Source organism: Periophthalmus magnuspinnatus, chromosome 18 (assembly GCF_009829125.3).
Source record: "Periophthalmus magnuspinnatus isolate fPerMag1 chromosome 18, fPerMag1.2.pri, whole genome shotgun sequence".
Classification (NCBI taxonomy): Eukaryota; Metazoa; Chordata; class Actinopteri; order Gobiiformes; family Gobiidae; genus Periophthalmus; species Periophthalmus magnuspinnatus.
Window position 1 is genome coordinate 25,074,421 of NC_047143.1, and position 23,789 is coordinate 25,098,209.

The window sequence follows — 23,789 nt, forward strand, 5'->3', positions numbered from 1 at the left end:
AGAGACTAGCGATTTGCATCAGATGTTCCTCCTGCGCGCACCTGTATAAAACAACTATGATTTTATACAAATAGGGCAATTACGAAAAACAGGACCACAGGCGGAGAATAACCAGCGGTGGAGCAGATGAGGACGGGTGGGGGGTGGGGGGGGCTGCAGCTGGGGGTAAAATGCGCTGGATGTCAATCTTCCTCGCGCACAAGTCGGGAGGGAATCATCTGGGAACGTTCGGGATCGGCGGCTTCGACGTTCACCGGAAATTAGCGTTTTGCATGTCAGAAAACACGTGCGAAAAACAAACAACTCGATGTGTTTAATGTTCGTATAGATTTAAATTATAAATGAGGTTGACCTGGTAGCGCCCCCTGGAGATGTAAAAGTTAAATGCCATACTGAGTAAAGCAGTTACATCTCCATGGAGACGATTTAAAGTTCCCATGTTCCACTATTTTTTCCGGTATTCTAATGTTGTTTCCTCGTCACAAACAGACCTGGAGTTGTGTTTTTTTGTTTCATTCACACATGTTTAACACACAAACCTGCATATTTAAACTGAGAAAACGCTCTGTTCCACCTTGTGATGTCATCATGTGGTAATACAGGAAGTGCTCCGCGGTGTTTTTAAACTCTAGACAACTTCACAAGAATCTTTTGGACAATTGCAGCACTGGAATTGTCCATCTCTACTGAACTAAAGGTAAAAAGGTAGAAATTAACTTGAAAACTACCACTTGATGACATCACAAGGTAGAACAGAGCATTTTGAGGTTTGGAGATGTAACAGACTAATGATAAAGTGTTACTCAAACGTGTGTGAATGAAACAAAACACAACTCCAGGTCTGTTTTTGAGGAAGTAACAGCATTAGAACATGACTTATTTAGGCTGAGTTCTTCTTTCAAAACAGAAAACACTCTGTTCCACCTTGTGACATCATCATGTGGTAATACAGGAAGTGCTCCACTGTGTTTTTAAACTCCACACACCTTCACGAGAATCTTTTGGATGATTTCAGATCTGGAATTGCCACTTATCTCTACTAAACAAAAGGTAAAATGTAGCTGTTAAAAGCTTGAAAACTACCACTTGATGACATCACAAGGTGGAACAGAGCGTTTTGAGGTTTGGAGATGTTACAGACTAATGATAAAAATGTGCGAATGAAACAAAACACAACTCCACGTCTGTTTTTGAAGTGGTAACAACATTAGAACATGACCGAGGACCTTTAAGTTAGCCTGATAGCGCCCCCTGCTTGTCTTCATGGAGATGTATACGTTTAATGCCATACTGAGCAAAGCAATTACATCTCCATGGAGACAAGCAAGCGACAGCCACCAGAAAAGTTTCTCAGTGCACATTTATTACATTGCGTCTTAGTTTAAACGTTTAGGAAAGTCAAAAATGGTCCATGGACAAAATGTGGACAAAGTCAAACCAGTGTAAATTAAAAAAAAATCCTCTTTATTTTTCCGTACCTTTTCGGTCGGATCTTCTCGTGGATCCGGTTCGGTTGATATTTGCAGAAGCTGATCTCGGTTTAATGACGCTAGGTTCAAGAGCGGCTTCAGAATGACCCCGAAAAGCTGCACAACGACGAAAACGAAGAACGAAAAACGAAGAACGAAGAATGCAAAAAGAAACGCCTAATCAGACCCATTCCGTTTGCCAGACGCCGGATCGATGTCGTATTCAAATGGAAAATGGAGCACGAAGGACTGATTTTAGGTAAGTGTCCCATTGTTTTGCAGAGTTCTCACAGACGATTAGAACGTCTGGAGCTGAAACGAGCTGAAACGAGCTGAAACGAGCACACTGCTGCTCTCAAACGCTGGAGCAGATGAAAGAACAGCCAAAATATTGATTCACAAACCAAGTAAACAACAGGTGAGTTTGTTTAAGTCCGGGTTCTGGAAACTATTTCACACATTTCTTCCATAACTAGACCAAGATTATAAGAGTTCATTCATACTCGACACACGACGGCTCAGTTAGGACGAAACTAGGACTTAATCTGGAGTTTAACCTGGACCAACCTGGACTAGAACTGAACTAAATCTACATCAGGACTAAACTAGGAGTTAATCTGGAGTTTAACCCGGACCAAAGTGGACTAGTACTGAACCAAACCAGTCTACATCAGGACTAAACTAGAACTTGATCTGGGGTATAACCTGGACTACACTCGGACCAACACTGGACTAGAACTGAACAGAACCAACTCTACATCAGGACTAAACTATGATTTAAAGTAGGACTTAATCTGGAATTTAACCCGGACCAAAACTGGACAAGAACAGACCCAAAATGAACCAAGTCTACATCAGGACTAAACTAGGATTTAATCTGGATTTTAACCCAGACTACACCCAGATCAAAAGTGGACTAGAACTGAACTAAACCAAATCTACATTAGGACTAAACTAGGGCTTAATCTGGACATTAATCTGGACTACACCCTAGCCAAAACAGGACTAAAACAGAACTGAACTGAACCAAATCTATGTCAGGACTAAACTAGGACTTAATCTAAAATTTAACCTGGACCAAAACTGGGCTAGAACTGAACCCAACCAAGTCTACATCAGGACTAAACTAAGACTTAATCTGGAATTTAACCTGGGCTACACCTGGACCACAACTGGACTACAACAGAACAGAACCAACTTTACATCAGGACTAAACTGGGATAACAGTAACAAACAGAAAACTCATCATCTTGAAACAGGATAAAACCAAAACAAAACCAAAACAGTAATGAAAACGGGCTAAAATTACACCTTCAAAAACCAAACTAAACCAACCAATTTACAGCTTCGTGTTTACGCCATATGCACTTTCAACTTTTACTTCCTATTTTTACTGTAAGATTCTCTGTAATAAGTAATAATAAGTAATGGATTGAAGAAAAAGCCGGAGTAGCTCTACCTGTGTGGCTCATGTCTCCGGTGCTGTTATCTGACAGTGCAGCAGACACAGAGGACAACAGAGCTATTGTCAGGAGGAGCCAGATAAGACCAGCTTCCTGTTGGACGTATAAAACAACACGGGACTATTATTTAGAGATAGGCCGCGGACAATAACCCGCGCATCTCATCTGCTCTATTACAGCCTATTACTGCTGCTAATCCGCTCAAACGAAGGAACTTTGAAGTAAATATTTAGCCAGTGCTTTAAAAGTCCAAATTACACAGAATGGACAACCTGTACTGCTTAGAAAATTGGGACTAATCTCAGAACAAAACCTGGACTAAGAGGACTAGAAAAAGGAAAAAAAAAAAAATCTGTATTGTGATAAACATAAATTCAAACTGGGATTAACCTAATTTTTGAATAATTTCAGTTAAAACATCGATAGATTGCGTTGCGTTCCTGTTTCAGATTTGATGGAAACACTTTCTAAAACTGTTTCACCGAGTTCATTCGAGACTTTGAACGTTGTGCCAGCCTTTGTTTCATGTGAATCGACCCAGAAATTAGAGATATTAACCTCAAAGAAAGTAAACGAATCTACAATCTGACATCCATCCATCCATCCATTTCCCTTCCTTCTGTGCGTGGAGCTGGGCGGAGACTCTGGCCCCACCCACTACACACCTTCAGCCAATCAGCAATCGAGCCTCCACCTTTAGAGTAGAAAGAGACTGAGGATCCTACACACGCCGCCAGATCGTCCGTGTATCCTCCGTGGTACAGTTTCTGCTTGGCTCAGTCTGTTTTTTGTGGTTATGGTCGTAGTACCTCAGTTGGTGTTGGTGTTTCTCGTTTTTCGCTAGATCACGTTTCTTGGACCCATCTTGCACCTCCACCTCCGACTCAGCGTCCTACGACCAATTCGAGCACCTCACCTCCTACTCAGCTTCTTACGAGCGGTTCGGGCGCGGCTTCCTACGACCAGTTCGAACACCTCAGCCTCCGACCCAGCTTCCTACGACCGTTTTGAGCACCTCAGCCTCCGACTCAGCTTCTAACAACCTGTTCGAACACCTCCGCCTCCGACTCAGCTTCTAACAACCAGTTCGAGCACCTCAGCCTCCGACCCAGCCCCCTAGGACCGTTTTGAGCACCTCAGCCTCCGACTCAGCTTCTAACAACTAGTTCGAGCACCTCAGCCTCCGACCCAGCCCCCTACGACCGTTTTGAGCACCTCAGCCTCCGACCCAGCCCCCTAGGACCGTTTTGAGCACCTCAGCCTCCGACTCAGCTTCTAACAACTAGTTCGAGCACCTCAGCCTCCGACCCAGCCTCCTACGACCGTTTTGAGCACCTCAGCCTCCGACCCAGCCCCCTACGACCGTTTTGAGCACCTCAGCCTCCGACCCAGCCCCCTACGACCGTTTTAAGCACCTCAGCCTCCGACTCAGCTTCCTACAACCCGCTCCTTCATCCAGCATTCACATCTTCTTCTTTGTAATAAACCTGTCAAACCTTACGCCGACCCTGTATCTTAGATCCACCAGACGCTACGACAATCATTTTGGAAGTTTACAGCCCTGGAATTGCTAATCTCTTCTGAACTGAAGAAGCTGCTGACTGAAAAACTACCTCTTCATGACATCACAACGTGGAACAGTGCATTTTGAGCTTTTGGAGGTGCAGGATTACAAATGGAAATGAAACAAAACACAACTCTAGGTATGTTTTTGACGCAGTAACAGCATTAAATCATGACTTAACGCTCACAAGAGTCTAAACTAAAACGCTTCTTCGAGGTGAAATTAAACCAACCTAGTCACTTCGTTCTTTTGCTCATAACCTGCAAACCCACAGACTCCACTGGACGAATGACATTATGTGAGAAACTATCGCCCTGGACCAGCCTGACCCGGGTTTAATTAAGTCTGGTTGTGCGTTTGAGGGGAGCGGAGTCGGACTGAAACCTCCGGCATGTTCGAGGTAATGATCCGCTCTAAATGTCTTCACTACGGGCCCAGAAAAGACGAGGACGAGGACGCGTTTGACCCGCATACACCCGGGCGCGCACAGATGTAAGATTCACTGCTTCATTAGCCGTCTGCACCTGCCAAACAACTGACTCATGCCACGGCGGCGTCTCCTCGAGCCTAATAGCCGCTTGCCTCCATTTATTTACTTTCAGCCAAAGAGGGGAATAAGCAGGTGGAAGTGAACGCCGCTTTCTTCCTGCGCTTGGAAATGGACAGTGTCAAAACATAGTGACTCACCAAAGACCGCCGTGTTCCCGCAGACTCGCACAGTTCAGGCGTTCAGCTACTTTCTGACCTGGAGGTACTAAAATGAGAAAAGATGTTGTTTGGATTTGGTGGGATTTTGTTTTTAAAGGTCTTATATGACGCAAAATTGACTCTTGTGAGCTTTAATCCATGTTATAATGCTGTTATCTCCTCAAAAACAGACCTGGAGTTGTGTTTTGTTTCATTCCCATGTGTAATCCTGCATCTCCAAACCTCAAAATGCTCTGTTCCACCTTGTGATGTCATGAAGTGGTAGTTTTCAAGTTAACCGCTACCTTTTACATTTAGTTCAGTAGAAGATTGGCATTTCCAGAGCTGAAATGATCCAAATGATTCTAGAAATGAAGGTGTGTGGAGTTTAAAAACACACTGGAGCACTTCCTGTATCACCACATGATGACATCACCAGGTGGAACAGCGTGGTTACTCAGTCTAAATCTGCAGTGTTTGTGCGTTAAACATGTGAAAATGAAACAAAACACAACTCCAGGTCTGTTTGTGACGAGGAAATGACATTATAACATAGATCAGAAAACAACGTGACATGGGCCCTTTAAAGAAGGACTATGTAACCTTTATCATGGAGGATGCGCTTCCTGCTTGTCGCCATGGAGATGTTATTACTTTGCCTGGATTGTTCCACTGCTTGGCATTAAATGTATCCAACTTGCATTTATCCAATTATAGGTTTTTATCGCTGAAGTAAAACATGGTTTATTTCTGCAGGTGGAGTCATACCTCCAAATATCTACTAACTTCTGTGACGTTTTGTGTATTTTATTTTATTTAATTTTGTTTTGTTTATATTTTATTTTATTATTATTATTTTTTAATTTATTTATGTATTTTTATTCATTTTTTATTTTTTTTTAATTTATGTTTTATTATTTTTATTATTTTATTTTATTATTTTATTTTATTTTTTTTAATATTTTATTTTATGTTATTTTATTTTTTAAATAAATGTTTTTATTAATTTATTTATTTTTCAATTTTTTATTTATGAATTTCTCTGTTTTACAAAGGCGGGAACATTTAACATGCACATTTTTTTCTCTTCCCAACATCCATTCCCATCATTTCTAGCATAAAAAAGCACAACACAAACGAACAGAAGGGAGCGACCACAAACTGCACGTCAATCATCTCTTTAGTCACACTCTTAAATAAAATTGGGCATTTTTAGACTTGCAAATTCAACCCACTTTTCCCAACAAGACACAAACCAACCGTCTTTCCTGTTATTACCATTTCTTTGTTATACATTTCTGGCTCACAACCAACAAGGCGCTAAACAGGAATTTATCCCTTTTCATCCAGATACGGACAAGTTTAAAGCCACACTGTGGAAAAATCCAGGCTACGCAACATCTGCACGGATATAATCATGAAAAACGGTCAGATTTTTATGCAGTATGTCCAACTTTTAGGCTCTCAAAGCGGTTTACAACAAGGAAACGCTCACACATTCACCGGCGTACGCAGAAATGAAAGCTGAGGCGCGTGAAGTGTCTTGCCCGAGGACACAACAACAGCGTGTAAAAGCTGGAATCGCTCCGCCAACCTGTGAGTCAGTGGATAAACACTCCAACTAACAACTGAGCTACTGTCGCTTATTGTCGTCCAGAAAAGTGACATAATTGACCTTTAAAGCTTTTATTTGACTCTGAATGTTCGTAAAAGTTGCTGGTTCTACTCCCGCACCGTGGTAACTGCTGCTGCTCCTGCACGTGCCTCTCTGCGCACAACTCCACCTGTTTATGCAAATCGATGCTGCGTTTACAGTCAGGCTCGTTAAAGTGTTAGTTATTGTTTCAACCTTTCCTCAGCAGGGGGCGCCGCAGAGAAGTTTGATCAGCTTCATTTCACGCACTGTGGATTTTTAAAGGTTTCAATTCATCTGAGGTTTAGTTTAGTCTCTGGGCTGAGGTAGGAAAGGTTAAAATGTCACGTTTGCATAGATTTAACGAATAAAAACGCCACATATATGTTTGTTTAGCACAGAAGAACTTTACATGTTTAATAGCTGCATAAATGACAGGTTTTTGCAATAAAATACTTCTCAAAAACACATAAAAAGTAAATGAATTGAACAACTTTACTGTACGACATCAAATAACAACAACAAAACAACAAGGTACTGCAGGGAGACGTGAAGTACTCGGTTCTACTTCAGTAAAAGTATTAAAGTTTGACACTCGTTTAAAAATGCACGTAAAGAGTAAAAAGTAAAAGTATTCTGTGCAGATTTTGAGTCTTATAAATCTTCAAATGTGGTGATTTTGATAAAGATTTGAGCTGAATTTTGTTCAACAGAAACAACTGAACTGATCGTTTTTTTCCAGCTGTTTTTATTTTTGTTGCTCAAACCACGAACGTGTAAAAAATAAACCCTCAACTTGTCATGGGATGTGTATTTGGAGTACTTTGACACACAGGTGAGCGCAAGCATATTCACTACTATTTTATTTTATTGTATTTAATTAAATTTTGTTTTATTTTATTTTATTTATATTTATATTTTTTATTTTATTGTATTTAATTTAATTTAATTTTGTTTTGTTTTTTAATTTTGTTTTATTTTATTTATATTTATATATTTTTATTTTATTGTATTTTATTTTATTTAATTTTGTTTTGTTTTATTTTACTTATATTTATATTTTTATATTTTTATTTTTATTGTATTTTATTTAATTAAATTTTGTTTTATTTTATTTATATTTTTATTTTATTATATTGTATTATTTTTATTATATTTGCCTATTGTCTTATTTACTTCATATATTGATTTTTTTTTTACTTATTTATTTTTTTTCTGTTAACTTATATTGATAACACATGTTTAAGGTTATTACCAATTATTCTGCTGAAAAACCTGAATTAAAAAATCATAAAAAATGAATAATGAGCCCTCAGGCTTTTCAGTGGGTCTCAAACAATAATGGAAATAAAAGTCATAAAAGTAGAAAGTACAGATACTCCGCTCAAATGTAGTGAAGTAAAAGTAAAAGTATCCACTGTTAAACTGACTTGAGTAAAACACAGCTACATATATTTGTACTTAAGTAGGTCTACAGTATTTTACTACTTTAACCACTTGTTTAAGCCAATGAGGAAACGAGTAAAGCTGTAACACAGTCTGTATTAAAAATGACCATTTTTGCACTATTTTCTTGTTCCTAAATCTATTTCCACAATGTTGCAAATTAATGTCCTGCAAAATCCTTCTTAATTAATCACTTCTTCCCTCATTCTCTCTGCTTCATCCACGTAGACACTGCAGACACCAGGACTTATTCATCCTGTGAGTTTCATCCCAGCACTTTGATAAAACTACACTCTCTACACTACAGTATTTTTATTTTTATTTTTTACTTAAGTAGGCCTATAGTATTTTAGTACTTTTACTTCTTTACCTTAAACCACTGAAGTAAGAGTGAGGCTGTAGTATAGTGTGTATTAAAATCATCAGTATTCTTGTTCCTTAACGTATTTACACAATCTTTTAAATTAATGTCCTGCAAAATCCTTCTTAATTAATCATTTCTCTCTTCTTTCTCTCTTCTTTCTGTCTGATTCTCTCTGCTTCATCCACGTAGACACTGCAGACACCAGGACTTATTCATCCTGAGAGTTTCATCCCAGCCCTTTGATAAAACTCCTCTCTTTACACTGAAGCAGCCTCTCCTCTCTCCACCAATCAGAGCGCGCGCTGCTGCCACGTGGGCGGGCCCTGCGACGTCAGCACGTTAGTGTGCGCACTGCGCTCCCACAACTTGATACAGAGTAACAGTAAATCAGACCGAGCAGCTCCTCCGGCAGCAGCAGCACTGAAACTGAAGCCCTGTTGAGTATTTTTGGCCGCTGAGAGAACCGAGTGAGCTCACTGCGGGTCTCTTTACTCAGCTCAACCCGAACAGAGAGAGTTCCAGCCCGGGAGGGAGAAGAGCAGAGCGCCGCTTCACCGCAGGGTCCTCTCCGCTCTGCTTCACATTTTCCCCGTCTCCATTTCTCGCATTTATAATTCTCTCACACTGGAAATGTCTGAAAACAAGCCGAATGACGACCCGAAGTTATCCACGACGGACAGGGTTGTCAAATGTAAGTGCGACCCTCCTGTTTTTCCCCGTGTGCTTGTGCGTAAAACGACACTCTTGCACCGCGTCTCTGCTTCTCTCTCAATATATCTGGAGCTTTCATAGACTTGGAGGATTCCCAGTGGTCTGAGCAGCAGCCCTAGACCCCCAAACGTAGTCGGGATTGTCGCTACTAGAGGCAGAAGGGTGTTAGCCGAAGCTTTTTGACAGCGACACTCAACTAGGAAGTAGTGCCAAGTCACAGTTTGTGTACCAAAAACACATTGTGGCGTGCAGCAGGCTGTTTCACGTTTCGCCTCTTTTTTTTGCTGGTTGTTTCCTGATTTCCTATGCCCAATTTAAGCATCGTGTAAACCCAAAAGTCTGCAAGATATCAGGGATCACACTGGATTCACATCTGTACAGTAGTTTACGCATAGAAATTGCACAATCCTTGCATTGGAGCCAAGGGCGATTTTCCCTGATTTTGCATGCATCACCAAGCTGATTCTGTGTGTCTCTCTGTTTTTTTATTTTAAACCACTGCAGAAAAGGCTTGAGTTGGGTCTGTTGTGTGTTGTCAGTGCACATTCTTGCAGTGTTCGTGCCATATGGGGTGGTAGTGCATGTTTACAGGTCGGGCATTCCACCTTTGCTGTCTACCATAAGAAAGATTATGATCAACCCACAGCTTTCATGCAGCTTGCCTTGTTTTACGCCAGTCTGTGAGGAAAAAAACCCATCCATTTACTCAAGATTCACACGTTTCTATGGTTGTTTTTTGGTATTTTACGTGTTCTGACCCACTTGTTTCTGCAGTGTTGAACAAACCCTGCACTATTCTACTTGTACAGCATATTAAAAGCGTGGTTTTACTGCATTTCGGCTGCAGACTTGCCTATCTTATCTCTGTGGCTGGATTGTTAACCCTAAGTGTTTTTGTTCATATCAATAGCCGCACTTGAAGCCAGTGTTGTGCATGACATTAGAGCTGCGCTACGGCTTTTTTTTGTAACGAAAAATTCAAGTTATCATCACCATCGGCTCATGAAAAACACATTTTTATTACATGAAATTGACTCGTGTGAGGTCTAATCTGCGTTATAATGCTGTTACTGCATCAAAACCACCTCAAAAACAGACCTGGAGTTGTGTTTTGTTTCATTCGCACATGTTTAACTCTGCATTTTTAGTCTGTCACATCTCCAAAGCCTCAAAACGCTCCACCTCGTTCCACCTGGTGATGTCACAAAGTGGTAGTTTTCACCTTAACAGCTCGTTTTTACCTTTTTAGATCTGCAGCGATTGCCAATTCCAGCGCTGAAATGATCCAAATGATTGTAGAAATGAAGGCGTGTGGAGTTTAAAAACACACCGGAGCACTTCCTGTATCGCCACACGATGACATCACAAGGTGGAACAGGGTGTTTTCAGTTTGAACGAAGCGCTAAATATGCAGGTTTGTGGTTTAAACATGCACAAAACACAATTCCAGGTCTGTTTGTGATGAGGAAACAACATCATAACAGATCAGAACACGGTGTAATATGGGCGCTTTAAGGTTTCACGGTGGGGTTTCTTCATGGATGTGCGTTGAAGATCTCTTTCTCTTGTCAAGTGGCTACGGAAACGTCATTATCGCAGATGCCTCATTACGGTATTCCCCGCTCTGCAGTTAGCGAGGTCTGCTTAGCTCGTCAGGTTAAGGCGTATCGATCCGCCCGTAGACGCTGTCAGGGATTCTTGGAGATAAAGGCTGGACAATTAAATCAGATTTTTAGATTTTTAAATGGCGAGATCACTACTGAATTCAACTGTTAAAGCTCCTATATCACACGAAATTGACTCTTATGAGCTTTAAGTCATGTTATTAATAGTTAGAGCCTCAAAAACAGACATCGAGTTGTGTTTTGTTTTGTCTTTCTACATCTCCAAACCTCAAAATGCTCTGTTCCACCTTCCTCCTGTGGCGATTATCATGCCCAAAATAATTCCGATTAACTTTTATATCACGATAATGATTAAAGTTGTTACGGATATGAATAATTCTAACTTTTAACAGAGAATATCATGGATGAACAGGGCCGTCAACTGAAAATTGGGGGCCCTGGGGCACTAAGCCTCGCATGCCCCCCCCCGTAATACAAATTAATAGAAAAATGGTCCAATTCTTGGCCCCCCTAAGACACTGGGGCCCCGGACAACAGCCCCTTTTGTTCCAACCGTTGACTCCCCTGTGGATAAGTCGTTTTTTCTGCATATTCTGGCGATATAACTGCGATTATCTTTGTTGGCGCTTATACAAAATGTCCCACCAACGTTTATTGTCGACTGTTTTTACCACAATAAACGATGTTATTGTTTATTGTCCCTTCCTTAATCATGAAGCGGTAGTTTTCTACGTTGACGGCTCCTTTTACGTTTAGTTCGGGGCTGAAATCATCGAAATTATTCTAGAAGTGAAGGTGGAGCACTTCCTGTATCGCCACACGATGACATCACAAGGTGGAACGGAGCGTTTTCAGTTTGAACGAAGGACTAAAACATGCGCGAATGAAACAAAACACAACTCCAGGTCTGTTTGTGACGAGAAAACATTAGAACAGATCAGAAAATAGTGTAAATGTAGTTACTTTGACGTGGAGTTGAAGGCTCCGCCCGGATGTCACTAATTCACTTTTGCGGATTGTTTCCTTCTGTGTTTTTTTTTTTTTAAATTAATGTGACATCTGCCAACTTTATCTTAATTAATTTCACAGAGACGACGTATTCGAGAGCCAGTGTTCCACAAGTACACTTCATTTCTAAATTAAACTCGTCTCCAAACTTTTAAACGTCTTCATCACTTTCACTTTCACTTTCCCACATCATCATCATAAAGGAACCCGTCGACGTTACAAGTCTGTGAAACTATATCAACGCATCGCTCGACACGTAACACACGGAACAATCATTTTTGGGGTGAATATTTACCGTGGGGACTTTTTCTTTCCGCTAATGGGGAATATTTTGTTAATTTTCGGTACAACGAAGAAATCTGAGCTGGTAAAAAGGTCAGATGATGAACTTTTGTGACTCATTACAGACACAAACTAACGACTTAAGTGTTTCATTCTGTTATTTACGTATTGCGGTTTATATTTTTAACAGTTTTGTACATTAAGAATAGTTTTTGGGGAATCATTTCAGGTTAAATATGATCGTTAATTGTCTATAGGAAAGGTAAATTTAGTTGTATAATGCAATTTGTGCACAATATGTCGCGTTTCAGGCCTTGTTACCTCGTCAAAAATGTATCTGGAGCTTTGTTTTGCTGCTCTGTTCCACCTTGTGATGTCATGAAGTGATAGTTTTGAAGTTAGCATCTACCTTTTTACCTTTAGTTCAACAGAAATAGGCAATTCCAGGAGCTGAAATGATCTACCTGGTTCCAGTGAAGGTGCATGGAGTTTAAAAACACATTTTTCAAATCGTTTTTTGGGGGATATTTGTGGTTTATATTTTGGTTTCAGTGTTACCGTTTATCGTCCTCAATATATCGCGCTTCCAAATGTGTTCTCAGGTTTAATCGTCATTTATTTTTGTTTTTTTTAACAGTCTATTTCAAGATCGTTAATCCCTGAAACTTCTTGAGGCCGTTTTTCTGTGTCTATACATCCGTTTTTGAAAAGGGCCTGTTTTGGTAATGCTTCAGTATTATGACAACAGAAGCGGCAGCTGTGTACAAAGCACAAATCCAAAATGACTGCAGGCCAAATGTGTGAAGTAATTTGTTTTCAGCCAGAGCCTTGTTTGGCCTGAGACAAGGTGTCAGTCCAACTTATCATAAGTGCTCTGCATCCACCTGTTTTCCCCGTGCGTTACCGTAATGCTCCAGAAAGCAACGGCTGCATAGTAATTACTCATAAGAGTTTAATCAGCTGCGGCAGGGGCAGCCTCGTCATTTCGATCGTGTTTGTGCTCCTCGAGAAATAAATCACAATACACCAGAAATTTACAATCTATATGGAGCTGATTGACAGATCTGCTTTGGTGCTGGTTGGATGGGACAAAAAAACATCGTTTATCCTGATTAAAAATGGTCGACAATAATCATTTGTGGGACATTTTATACAATCGTGAGAATCGCCAACAAAGATAATCGTCATTGTATCGCCTGAATGTGCAGAAAAAAACCTGACTTATCCAGAGGGGAGTCAATGGGGGGGGCAAAGGGGGCTGTTGTCCGGGGTCCTAGGGTCTTAGGGGGCCCAGAATTAAACCCTCTTCCTTTTAATTTGTATTACATGGTGGCCCATCTGAGTATTATTGCCCAGGGGCCTCCAAATTTTTGTTGATGGCCCTGCTTAAAGTCATAATTATTCTTATCCTTAACAACTTTAATCATTATCGTGATATAATCATTAATCGCAATTATTGTCACACAAAATTTCAATATCGTCCCATGTCTAGAGCTGGGATAAGACGTCTGTGCGATGCCTCAGCCGTCAAATATTACAATCTGTCAACTGGACAAAAAGTTAGGGATGCGACGATAAACAATAATATCGTTTATCGTGATTAAAAAGGGTTGATAAACGCCAACAAAGATAATCGCCATTTTGTCACCAGAATGTACAAAAAACCTACTTTTCTCTGATGACCTCATCTAAATCGCTGCTGTTTTCTCTTATAACAAAGTCCAACTCTTCAACAGCTGTTTAAATATGGAACCTATTCATAATTATTCATATTCAGAACATTTGTAAACCATCAGCAAGAATAATTATCATGATATAATCGTTAATCGCAATTATTTTGGCCGTGATAATCGTGACGCCACTTTTCAATATCGTCTACAAAAAGTTGAAGTGAGGACGTTTTTCGCTGCTCATCTGCTTCTTCCTCGCCAACAAACACAAACTGGACCGGTGTGTTAGCTTTGGTGTAGCTAGCTCCTCCCTTTGTTCAAATATAAGGCAGTGTCCAGCAGTTTTCTGACCAGAACTTGGACGAGCAGCCGAACGTCTTCACTCCTACATCGTTTTGTTCAGTAAAAGATTTGAATTTTTCTCTTACTACTGGGATAGAGTCGATTTCAAACAAATGACGAGACAAAATGTTCTGCTGACTATTGTAGTTTTTGTGCTTGGGGTTATGTCAGGAAGGGCATCTTACATAAACGATCTGCTGTACGTGAGCATGTTGTATCCATTCTGAGTTAAATACCCTCTAACGGAAGGGTTGCCACTTCCATTACTCTAACCCTACAGCTCAAATCTTATCATACAGCCAAAAATTAACCACAAATGTCCCAATAGTGCAATAAAAATGTACGAACGGTAAACACTGACCTCATAAAAGTATTGTTCCAGCTTCCATATATTGAATAATAAGTCCATATAGTAATTATCTTGGCCTAGTCTGACCTAGTGTGCTGTTGTGTTGTGTCCTTAGGGTTACGGTGCATTTCCCAGTCACGGTTTATGTGGCAGGTAGGGCATCTGGTGTAAAAACTGGGCCATGCAATTCATTTCTTGTGGTTACCTCATGGGGAGCGTGAGGTAACCATAGAAAATCAATGGCAAATTAAGTCAAATGTAAAGCTCTAAATACGATAAAAAAACAAAAACATGAGACAATGTTTGATTTTTAAAATGTTTATTTTAGCTAAAGAATTATGATCCTGAGTCAGAGTAGAGCAACTGGTTTGGTCCTGGTTTGGTCCTTTTTTGGTCCTGGTTTGGTCCTGGTTCGGTCCTGGTACGGTCCTTGCTTGGTCCTTGTTTGGTCCTCGTTTGGTCCTGGTTCAGTCCTGGTTTGGTCTTTGTTTGATCCTGGTTTAGTCCGGGTTTGGTCCTTTTTTTGGTCCTCATTCAGTTCTGGTTTGGTCCTGGTTTGGTCCTTGCTTGGTCCTTGTTCGGTTCTTGCTTGGTCCTTGTTCGGTCCTCGTTTGGTCCTGGTTCAGTCCTGGTTTGGTCTTTGTTTGGTCCTGGTTTAGTCCGGGTTCGGTCCTTGTTTGGTCTTTGTTTGGTCCTGGTTTAGTCCGGGTTCGGTCCTTGTTTGGTCTTTGTTTGGTCCGGGTTTAGTCCGGGTTCGGTCCTTGTTTGGTCCTGGTTTAGTCCGGGTTCGGTCCTTGTTTGGTCCTGGTTTGGTACTGGTTCGGTCCTCATTCAATCCTCATTCAGTCCTGGTTCAATCCTGATTCAGTCCTGGTTTGGTCCTGGTTCAGTCCTGGTTTAGTCCTCGTTTCTCCTGATTTGATCCTGGTCCGACCAAACTCTAAATTACAGAGTGCATTTCTCAAAACTGTCTTCAAACCCAACTCCCTAAACATTAATGAACAATACTCAGAGCGAAATTGTCGTGTCTAATATACTCATCACTGTCCTTTCACCAGCTGCTGAGGCATGCTGGGAAGTGTTGTTTTTGTGTCCCTCGGGATGGAGGCTGCCTGCGTCCTTACCCCCCGGTGGAGCAGGGTCTGTCTGGACACGCCGGGATGAATATCATGTGACATTTGACTTTTGAGTTGGGCCCCTCGCTCTCAGACGTGTCCAGGTTAGAGGCTCAGTGGTGCTGACAGCAGCGCGATGCCGGCCCCGATCCCGACCCCGAGCCCCGCCGTAAACATCCCGGGCATTTATAGAAGGGAACATTAAGTAACATAGATGTGAACTGCAGCCTGGATGTCACTTCAGCGGTGAATGGGTTTGCGTTATGTCTATACGAAACAAAGAGAACAGTAGGGCTACCCAGGATACCAATAGGTGTGAAATCACTCATTAGGGGCTTGAATGACTATGCTAAGTAGGACTCAGGGTACACACTTAGGGTAGGACAATAAACCTAGCCTACAAACAGAACTGTAGACTACGCACTGGGACGATTATCACGGCTAAAACAATTGCGATTAACGATTGTATCACGATGATTCTTAAAGTTACAGTTTAAAATGTTGTCAATGTGGATAATTATAATTTTGTTCCATGTTTAGAAAACTGTCAGTCTTGTACTTTGTTATCACTAAAAACAACTACAATCTAGTGGAGAATATTCTGGATCAGCAGGGCCGTTAACAGAAATTTGGGGGCCCGGGGCAAGAAGCATCGCGTGGGCCCCCCTCTAATACAAATTAATAGGAAGCGAGTCCAATTTTGGGCCCCTAAACCCCGGGAGTACAGACGTCTTTATCGCTCGCTGTCGACTTCCCTGTGGATAAGTTGTTTTTTCTGCATATTCTGGCGATACAATGGCGATTATCTTTGTCGATTATCATGATTATATAAATTATCGACCCTTTTTATCACGATAAACGATATTATTGTTTGTTGTCTCCCCCTGATCGACTGAGCGATTACACATTATGTCCACATTGTCCAAAATAATGTGAAATACAGTAATAAATACTTAAGTAACGGCCTTAATAATGAACAAACACTTCATTCAAAAACATACAAATCATTTATCGAGAATGATTCAAATTTCGCTCCACGTGGGCGGCAGCGGATCAGTTGGTAGAGCACTGATCTGAAGGTTGCCGGTTCAAATCCCTTAACAATTACCACTTAATTAATACCCTAACCCTCACTGCCGTCCCTAACCACTTAATTAAGTCTCTACTGAGTTTGAATGATTCTTAATTAACTATTAGTTCATTATTAAGTCTTTGTTCATACTTTACTGGTGTAGTCATTATGAAGTTGTACCAATGTTTCTTCAAATCAGGCCTGTCGCGATAACACATTTAAAGTGCGATATTTTGCTGAAGTAAATATAAAATGTCGATAAACGATAATATTGAAGCTGAATTATCTCCAAAAAAGTATTCTTAATGTACAAAATCGTTAAAAATATGAGTTGCGGTCAATAAACAGCCAACGCTTGCAGCACTTACCGTATTTTCTAGGGCAGGGGTGTCCAAACGTTTTGCGACGAGGGCCAGATTTGGTGAGTTTAAAGTGTGTGGGGGCCCGATCATTCTTTGAACCATTAATATTAAAGGCAAATTAACCATTTCATTTTATTTTTTTTTTACTTTTTATTGCAAATGGCGTTCACCTTTCACAACCAAAATGAATGATACACAGATTATAAATATGAAAAGCGAACATTTAAACTGTGGTTTTGATTATCACAATAAAATAAATTAATTGAGATGTTAGAATTTATTCACCTCAGAAGTCGAACAAGTAACTGAGATCTGGACTGTAGTAAAGGGTGAGAGTCAGTTAGTCTTGTCCTCGCATGTTTCTTATTAAAGTTCATAACCAAAAGTGTCTTCTCACATAAATATGTCAAACCAAACAAACTCAGAACTTGCGTAGCAAAGGTTTGAATTTCTTTAAACTTTATCTAGTTGGCGATAAAAGTCAGTGAGAGCGCGGCCTCGGATTCTGCCGTCTTCTAGTAAAATATAATATTGCTTGTACATTTGTATTTTAACTCTGGTCAACAGTACGAGGGGCCACATATAATTATTTTTACTCCAGAGGCCGGACTTTGGGTATGCCCGTTCTAGAGTATAAGTCGCGTTGGAGTATAAGTCGCGCCGGAGCATAAGTCGCACCAGCCAAAAAAGGCATAATAATGAAGAAAAAAAAAACATATTTCACATATAAATCCCATCGTATAAGTCGCAGAACCCGGCCCAAACTATGAAAAAAGTATAATTTATAGTTTGGAAAAATACGGTAAGTAATAAACATTTTCCCAGTAATAAATATTGACGCCAAAAACGACCGTTCCATCTGTCATGTGTTGAATAAGTCGATACAGTGATTATAGAGACACACCTAGTTCAAATCTACTTTCTTTGCGCAATTTTCAAAGCTAATGTTTACGTTTTTGACTCTTTTATGTGCAGGTCAAAGGTCAATCTATTAGCTGTGGTCTTTAACTACTATTCCCCTTTAATTACTGTATTTTCTGGACTGTAAGTCGCGCTTTTTTCATAGTTTGGGGGTGCGACTTATACTCAGATGCGATTTATATGTTTTTTTTCTTCATTATTGTGCATTTTTTGGCTGGTGCGACTTATACCCCAGAAAATACGGGTACTCATAATTTCTCCCATGTGACATTTTTAATCCCTTTTGTTTTTTTAATGAATCCATCCATGTTTAGAACCAGTTTATAGTTTTGTTTCTACTCTTTTGCCGTCGATCCGCTCTCTGATAGTCTCATACCTTTTGAAACATGGAGTTAAACTAGAGGCATGTTCAAATAGTTTGTTTTGGCGAGCCGCTTGGTTATAATTGACTTTTAATTCCGTCTCACCCTCGTTTTCTACGAAAGAGAAAACAGAACGTCTATAGTTCGCGTTATGCAACCAGACCACATTAGCTTATGACGGCGAGGTTGGAGGTAGCGTCTGTGGTCAAAGTTATGTTTATCTTATGCAAGAAAACCAATATGCAGCAAAAGTTTAATTAAATATATCTTATGAAACTGGTTCAGATACTTGAGAAAAATGCTTGAAGTAATGATTACATTTTAGTTTCATAATTTTGCATAGAAAGAAGTGTGACTAATGCAAACTCAATCTTTAGATAGTACATTTTGATAGTTTTATTTTTTCTAAATTAAAACTGCGAGTTGAAATTTGGCAGAACTTTCTTATTTCTTATTTTTATATTTGTGTTGTCGCGATATTGAAATTTCAAACTTGATTTCAATACCAAAGAAAAGGCTCGATACTCGATACCGATTTTTTTATTTATCACAATGATGAAAAAAACTAAAAACTTAGAATAGATTGTAATTTTTAGGACAAACTGATAGTGCCTTCTTTAATTCAGACCTGTTCTTCCTAATCGATTAACCGTGTTGTTGTTGTTTTCCCTCAACATTTACTCGCCCGAAGTTGTTTTTGGACTAACTCGAGCATCTTTGACTAATCTTAAATCGCTTATTTTCAAGACGCCATTTTGCCGATAAACCCTTGTTTTTTCCCACTGTGATGTACACACTTCCTTCTCCAATTTTATTTTCTCAATCAATGATACGTGTAGGATTTTGTCGTGTCGTCATTTTGGTACAAATTTTTTAAAATCCACTGCTCGCTCGTGTGATGTGCGTCTGTCCATAGGGGGCGCCAACAGCTGCACGGCGCTTTGTTGTCATGACGTTTACGGCGATGTCGGCTCCCATTGGACACTGCAGTTTTCTAATGTGGAAGTCAGCGGATTTGTTTCTTTTAAGTCGTTTTAGATGAATATTGAGATTTAAAACGGCTAATTATAACATAATGATCCACAAGACTATAGAGCGACACAAGCACCATACGTCTGCTTTAAGTCACCAAGTGGTTTTACTGCGTTTGTAAGTTCAAGATCACTCTAAAAAAACTACAGATTGTCATGTTTATTGGATTTTTTTCCTATTTTCGATACTTTTTTAACATCGATAAGTTTCAGATTTCCGATGCTTTTAACAACCCTACTGCGTATTTACTGATTTGAACACGTTCTCGTTAGCTTAGCTGTACCTGTCACCTCAAATGCCCCGCCCACTAACCAACCCTCCCCCCATTACCTTGCTTCTTGATCGTCCTTTTTGACCGACGTCTGCTCCAACGAGTCAAACCTGGAAAAGCTCTCCAGAGACGAACGAGAAGCGACAAGACGATGAACCAAAAAACGATCAAATCGGTTTCCAGTTTCTAGATGATGTCATATACGCAAGTGGGCGGGGCCTGAACCAGTTTTTGTTATTGTTTACGTTATACTTTGCAATTTCACCTTTTTAGATATATCATGGCAAACGTTTAACCTGATGATTTCTAGTACATTTCACCATATTACGACATAAATCAGCATTTTAACAATATAAATATAAGCTGCTACTTCATCTGTTTTAAATATTGAAAGTTGTGACGTCATCTGAAACCCACCAATAGTTCGCGACTCATCCTCTTTCCGCACAGCCGCTGGGTTTAAACATATTCCGTCACGCCGCAGTAAGAAGCTTCTACCTGTGCTAGCGCTAGTTTTTCTAAGTGCACCTTTCGCGCTCATTAGATTACGGGGGTTTTAGGCCGTGTTGTGGGTTCGGGGCAAAGCAAAGCGCTGGATTTGGTCAGATTAAGCTCCATATAGTGGGATAAAGGCGGCTCTGGGCTGAGGTTGTAATCTGACTCCATGCATTAGCCGCTGCTCTTGCTAATTCATGTGAACAAATGGATGAGAGTCTCAATAAGGAAACAGGGTCAGCAAATCTGTTTAGCCAGGTTGGGTTTGGGATTGTGGGATTGTTTCTGCATGGGACTAAGGGCGCAGAGTGGGGATTTAGGAGTGTTCGGAATTAAGTGTTGCTACATAGAGAGATTTTCACCTCCTCTTTTGTCCACTAATATAATTGGCAAATGTTACAGCTACTATCACAATATCCCTGTTGGTTTGTCCAGGCTGTGGACCGTAGACTGTATAAAGAAGTGGGCTAAGCGAGTGTGGCGTCACCCGTAGCGTTCGGCTCCAGTCAGATGAAGCTAATCGAGGCTAGCAGTTATAGCGGCCAATTTGGAGCCGATTTCCATATTGGGAATTCCAATATCGAGTATCATAGCAACCAAAGAGCCAATCAGGAGCGACGCTGTTGAAGGCAACGCCCCATCCTGCCTGCACCGATGGTTTGGCAATCAGCGTCGTCAATCAAACCTGTTGCTAACGCTAGCTATGTCCATTTATATGCACCGTCTACGCTTTGGACTGACGCATAAAGGTGCTCTATGTAACTTTCCACCTTCCTGTCTCCATGACGATGTTGTTAGTTTGCCTGGAGTGTTCCACAGTTGGCTAGGGCGATAAATGTATCAGCCAGGTCAAAGTTACAGGTCAGATCTGTGGAGAGCTGAACGACTCACAGTAAGTTATTGATGTTATTCAAGGTTATTTCGAGCAAATAAATCGGTTTAATGCGATACAGTGGAACATTCTAGGTAAAGCGGGAACATCTCAAGAGAGAAAAGCAGGTGATCGACTCATTTACAGATTCCAGCTTTAAATAGAACAAAATATATACCATGTTTTCTGGAGTGCGACTTATACTCAGATGCGATTTATATGTGAAATATGTTTTTTTTCTTCATTATTAGGCGTTTTTTGGCTGGCGCAACTTATATTCAGGAAAATACGGTTTATATTTTGAATTTTTCTTAATTTATATAACCCTAAAATGTTGAATCTGAGTCGTACATAGATGAAAGATTAGGCTAATACGTACTAATAATTGCACGGATGTTATATGGAGTTTTCTAAATGCAAACGGGCACGGTAGATTAAGTGTCTTGCCCAAGAGTTCAGGAGTTACTAGGCAAACATGTCTTACTCCCAACCTGACAAGCGGTATAAGCTAGCATTGTAATGCTAATAAAATGAAATCAAACCCATTTCAATTCCAACGCAGCAGCAGCGGCGGCGGCGGAGGAACACGTTTAAAATTCATCCCGATATTTTCCCTGTATATCTTAAACCATCATCGCTCTCTCTCGTTCCTCCCCGGGTCGTTCCTCTCCTCCGCCGGCTCCAGTTTGTCATGTTTTAGCCATAGATCATAGCCGCCCCCCCTCCCCTCCCCTCCCCTCCGCCGTTCTGTTGTGTTTGGTGAATTCAACCTCCCAGTGTAAACAAGCCGGGACTATTTTCTTTTTCGGCACATGGCCCTTTTGTGAGAGCGACGGCGGCTCGACAAAAGCCATTTGGAGCCGCGGCGTTGGGAGTAGTACAGTGTCATTAGATCCCTGAGTGCAGCCCGTCGCACGTAGTCACGAGTCAATCAATATGGTGTCTGCTGCAGCGCATGTAACGACGCGGGGGGAGAGGAGGGACCTATTGAATATACACAGAGAGAGGGCGGAGGGAGGAGAGCGTATGGGAGAAAATGTGCATCCTCACCTCTGATCCGGCCCCTGAGCGTACAGGAACTAGAGCTGTGCATGTGGAGGACTGTGGGGGGAGCAGTAAGTACATGTAAACAAACGTGCCCGGAGCTATTTATGTGAAGGGGGAGTATGGTACAAGCCAAGGCAGCGAGTCTATAGATTTACAAATCGATAAACTCGTCAAATTAATCTGCAAAATCAGGAAATCGAGCGTGATTATGAAACTGTCTTACTTGTAAAGCAGGGTTACTGTGCAGTTAAAGTGTAAAAACGTCTCATTCTCGTTTAAATTACAGTTGTCCGTCGCTATGTCGCGGTTCACGTTTCGGATTTTTCCAGCGTATGAACGTGCGTTGTGTTCTGCGTCCCGATTGGCTAAGGGACTGTAGACCGTTGACCAGATTCGCATAAACGTTGGATCGCAGTGTGACTCTGAAGTGCTGTACGTTTGCGATTTGTTTTCTCCCCGACAAAACCCACAACGTCGATGAAACGTTCTGCACCGACAAAGACGCCTACGAAGGTTTGAACTTTGAGAGAGTTTAAACGAGAGAGAAATGTGAGAAAATGTTAACGCCTGTGTGAGAAAAGTGTATAAAGTGTGTGGTGACGGGTTTTACAGACAAAAACAGAGAATAATTGTAAAAAATAAAGCTGATACTTCGTGGATTTATTTTTAGAACATAACCCTGCGATAAACGAGGGACCACTGTATTAAAATCACATTATATATTTATACAAACGTGATAATAACAAGATTTGATAAGACTTCCCTTGTTTGAAAGTCAGTAATCGTCCAGTTTATGCACATTTTATTTATTTGGCAATATTGCGCAGCCATGGGCGATACATTGGTTTGAATGTCGTCCGATACTGATATTTTTCACTCTCTTCTCTCTTTGTTCGCCCCTTTTTAACAGAATAATGAGTCAAAATGTAAATAAAAGAGCGTTTTATGGCTGTATGTGACACAAACATGTAAAAAATGACTTTTCACTTTTGTAAAAATAATGACAAGTTAATTTATGATTTTTACTTCGATTTAACATCAATTTGTGTGTCTTGTCTTGCGTTATCGACCAGAGCTCCAAGCAAAATATTGAAAATCGGTATCGCCTCAAAAAAATCCATACAGGCCAGTCGATAGCTAATATGTGTGCTGCAAATTAAAGCTGCACCGTGTAACTTTTTTGGTGGACGGCCTTGAACCAGATTGTCGACATGTTGGACGCTCGGAATGTCCCACAGTATGACATTCATGGACTTATTCATGAAAAAAATTAGGCAATGTAATAGTTTTCTTCGTAGACGAGCAGGTTACGGACTCCCCACTAGAAAAGTTTCATAGTGTCGCTTTAACGAGCAGCTTCATATCACCAAATTTGAAGTAGTATCGATTAATTCTGTAATGAGGAAGTGATTAAATATGAGACGAAATGGCTTAAACGCTTAAAAATATGTCAAAATAACCTTCTACGTTGGAAAGAAACTAGGGATAACTTTTAAATTGGCGTTTTAATAACATAACATCGGTATTGCTAAATTAATAAACGAATGAACAGAATAACACAGAAAGGCGGACTTCTTTAAACTGCCCCGTGTTTTGAGTCTCTTTTGGCTATTGCAAAAGCTCCATAT

General features: G+C 40.5%; 2 protein-coding genes across 3 annotated transcripts in view; one reads left to right on the forward strand and one right to left on the reverse strand.

Moving 5' to 3' along the window:
* Positions 1–2,941, reverse strand: part of LOC117386099 (B-cell scaffold protein with ankyrin repeats-like) — a 46,327-nt gene extending 43,386 nt beyond the window's left edge. Inside the window, exon 1 of the mRNA XM_055229081.1 lies at positions 2,929–2,941. Within this exon, the coding sequence (XP_055085056.1) occupies positions 2,929–2,941 (13 nt within the window). The remainder of the gene's footprint in view (positions 1–2,928) is intronic.
* Positions 2,942–8,976: 6,035 nt separating this feature from the next.
* LOC117385944 (protein phosphatase 3 catalytic subunit alpha) overlaps positions 8,977–23,789 on the forward strand; it is a 163,429-nt gene continuing 148,616 nt past the window's right edge. The window contains exon 1 of one of the 2 annotated variants that reach the window (XM_055229078.1): positions 8,977–9,317. In XM_055229078.1, coding sequence (XP_055085053.1) covers positions 9,257–9,317 — 61 coding nt within the window. In that variant the 5' untranslated portion in view covers positions 8,977–9,256. The remainder of the gene's footprint in view (positions 9,318–23,789) is intronic. The other variant, XM_033983227.2, reaches the window with a different exon arrangement.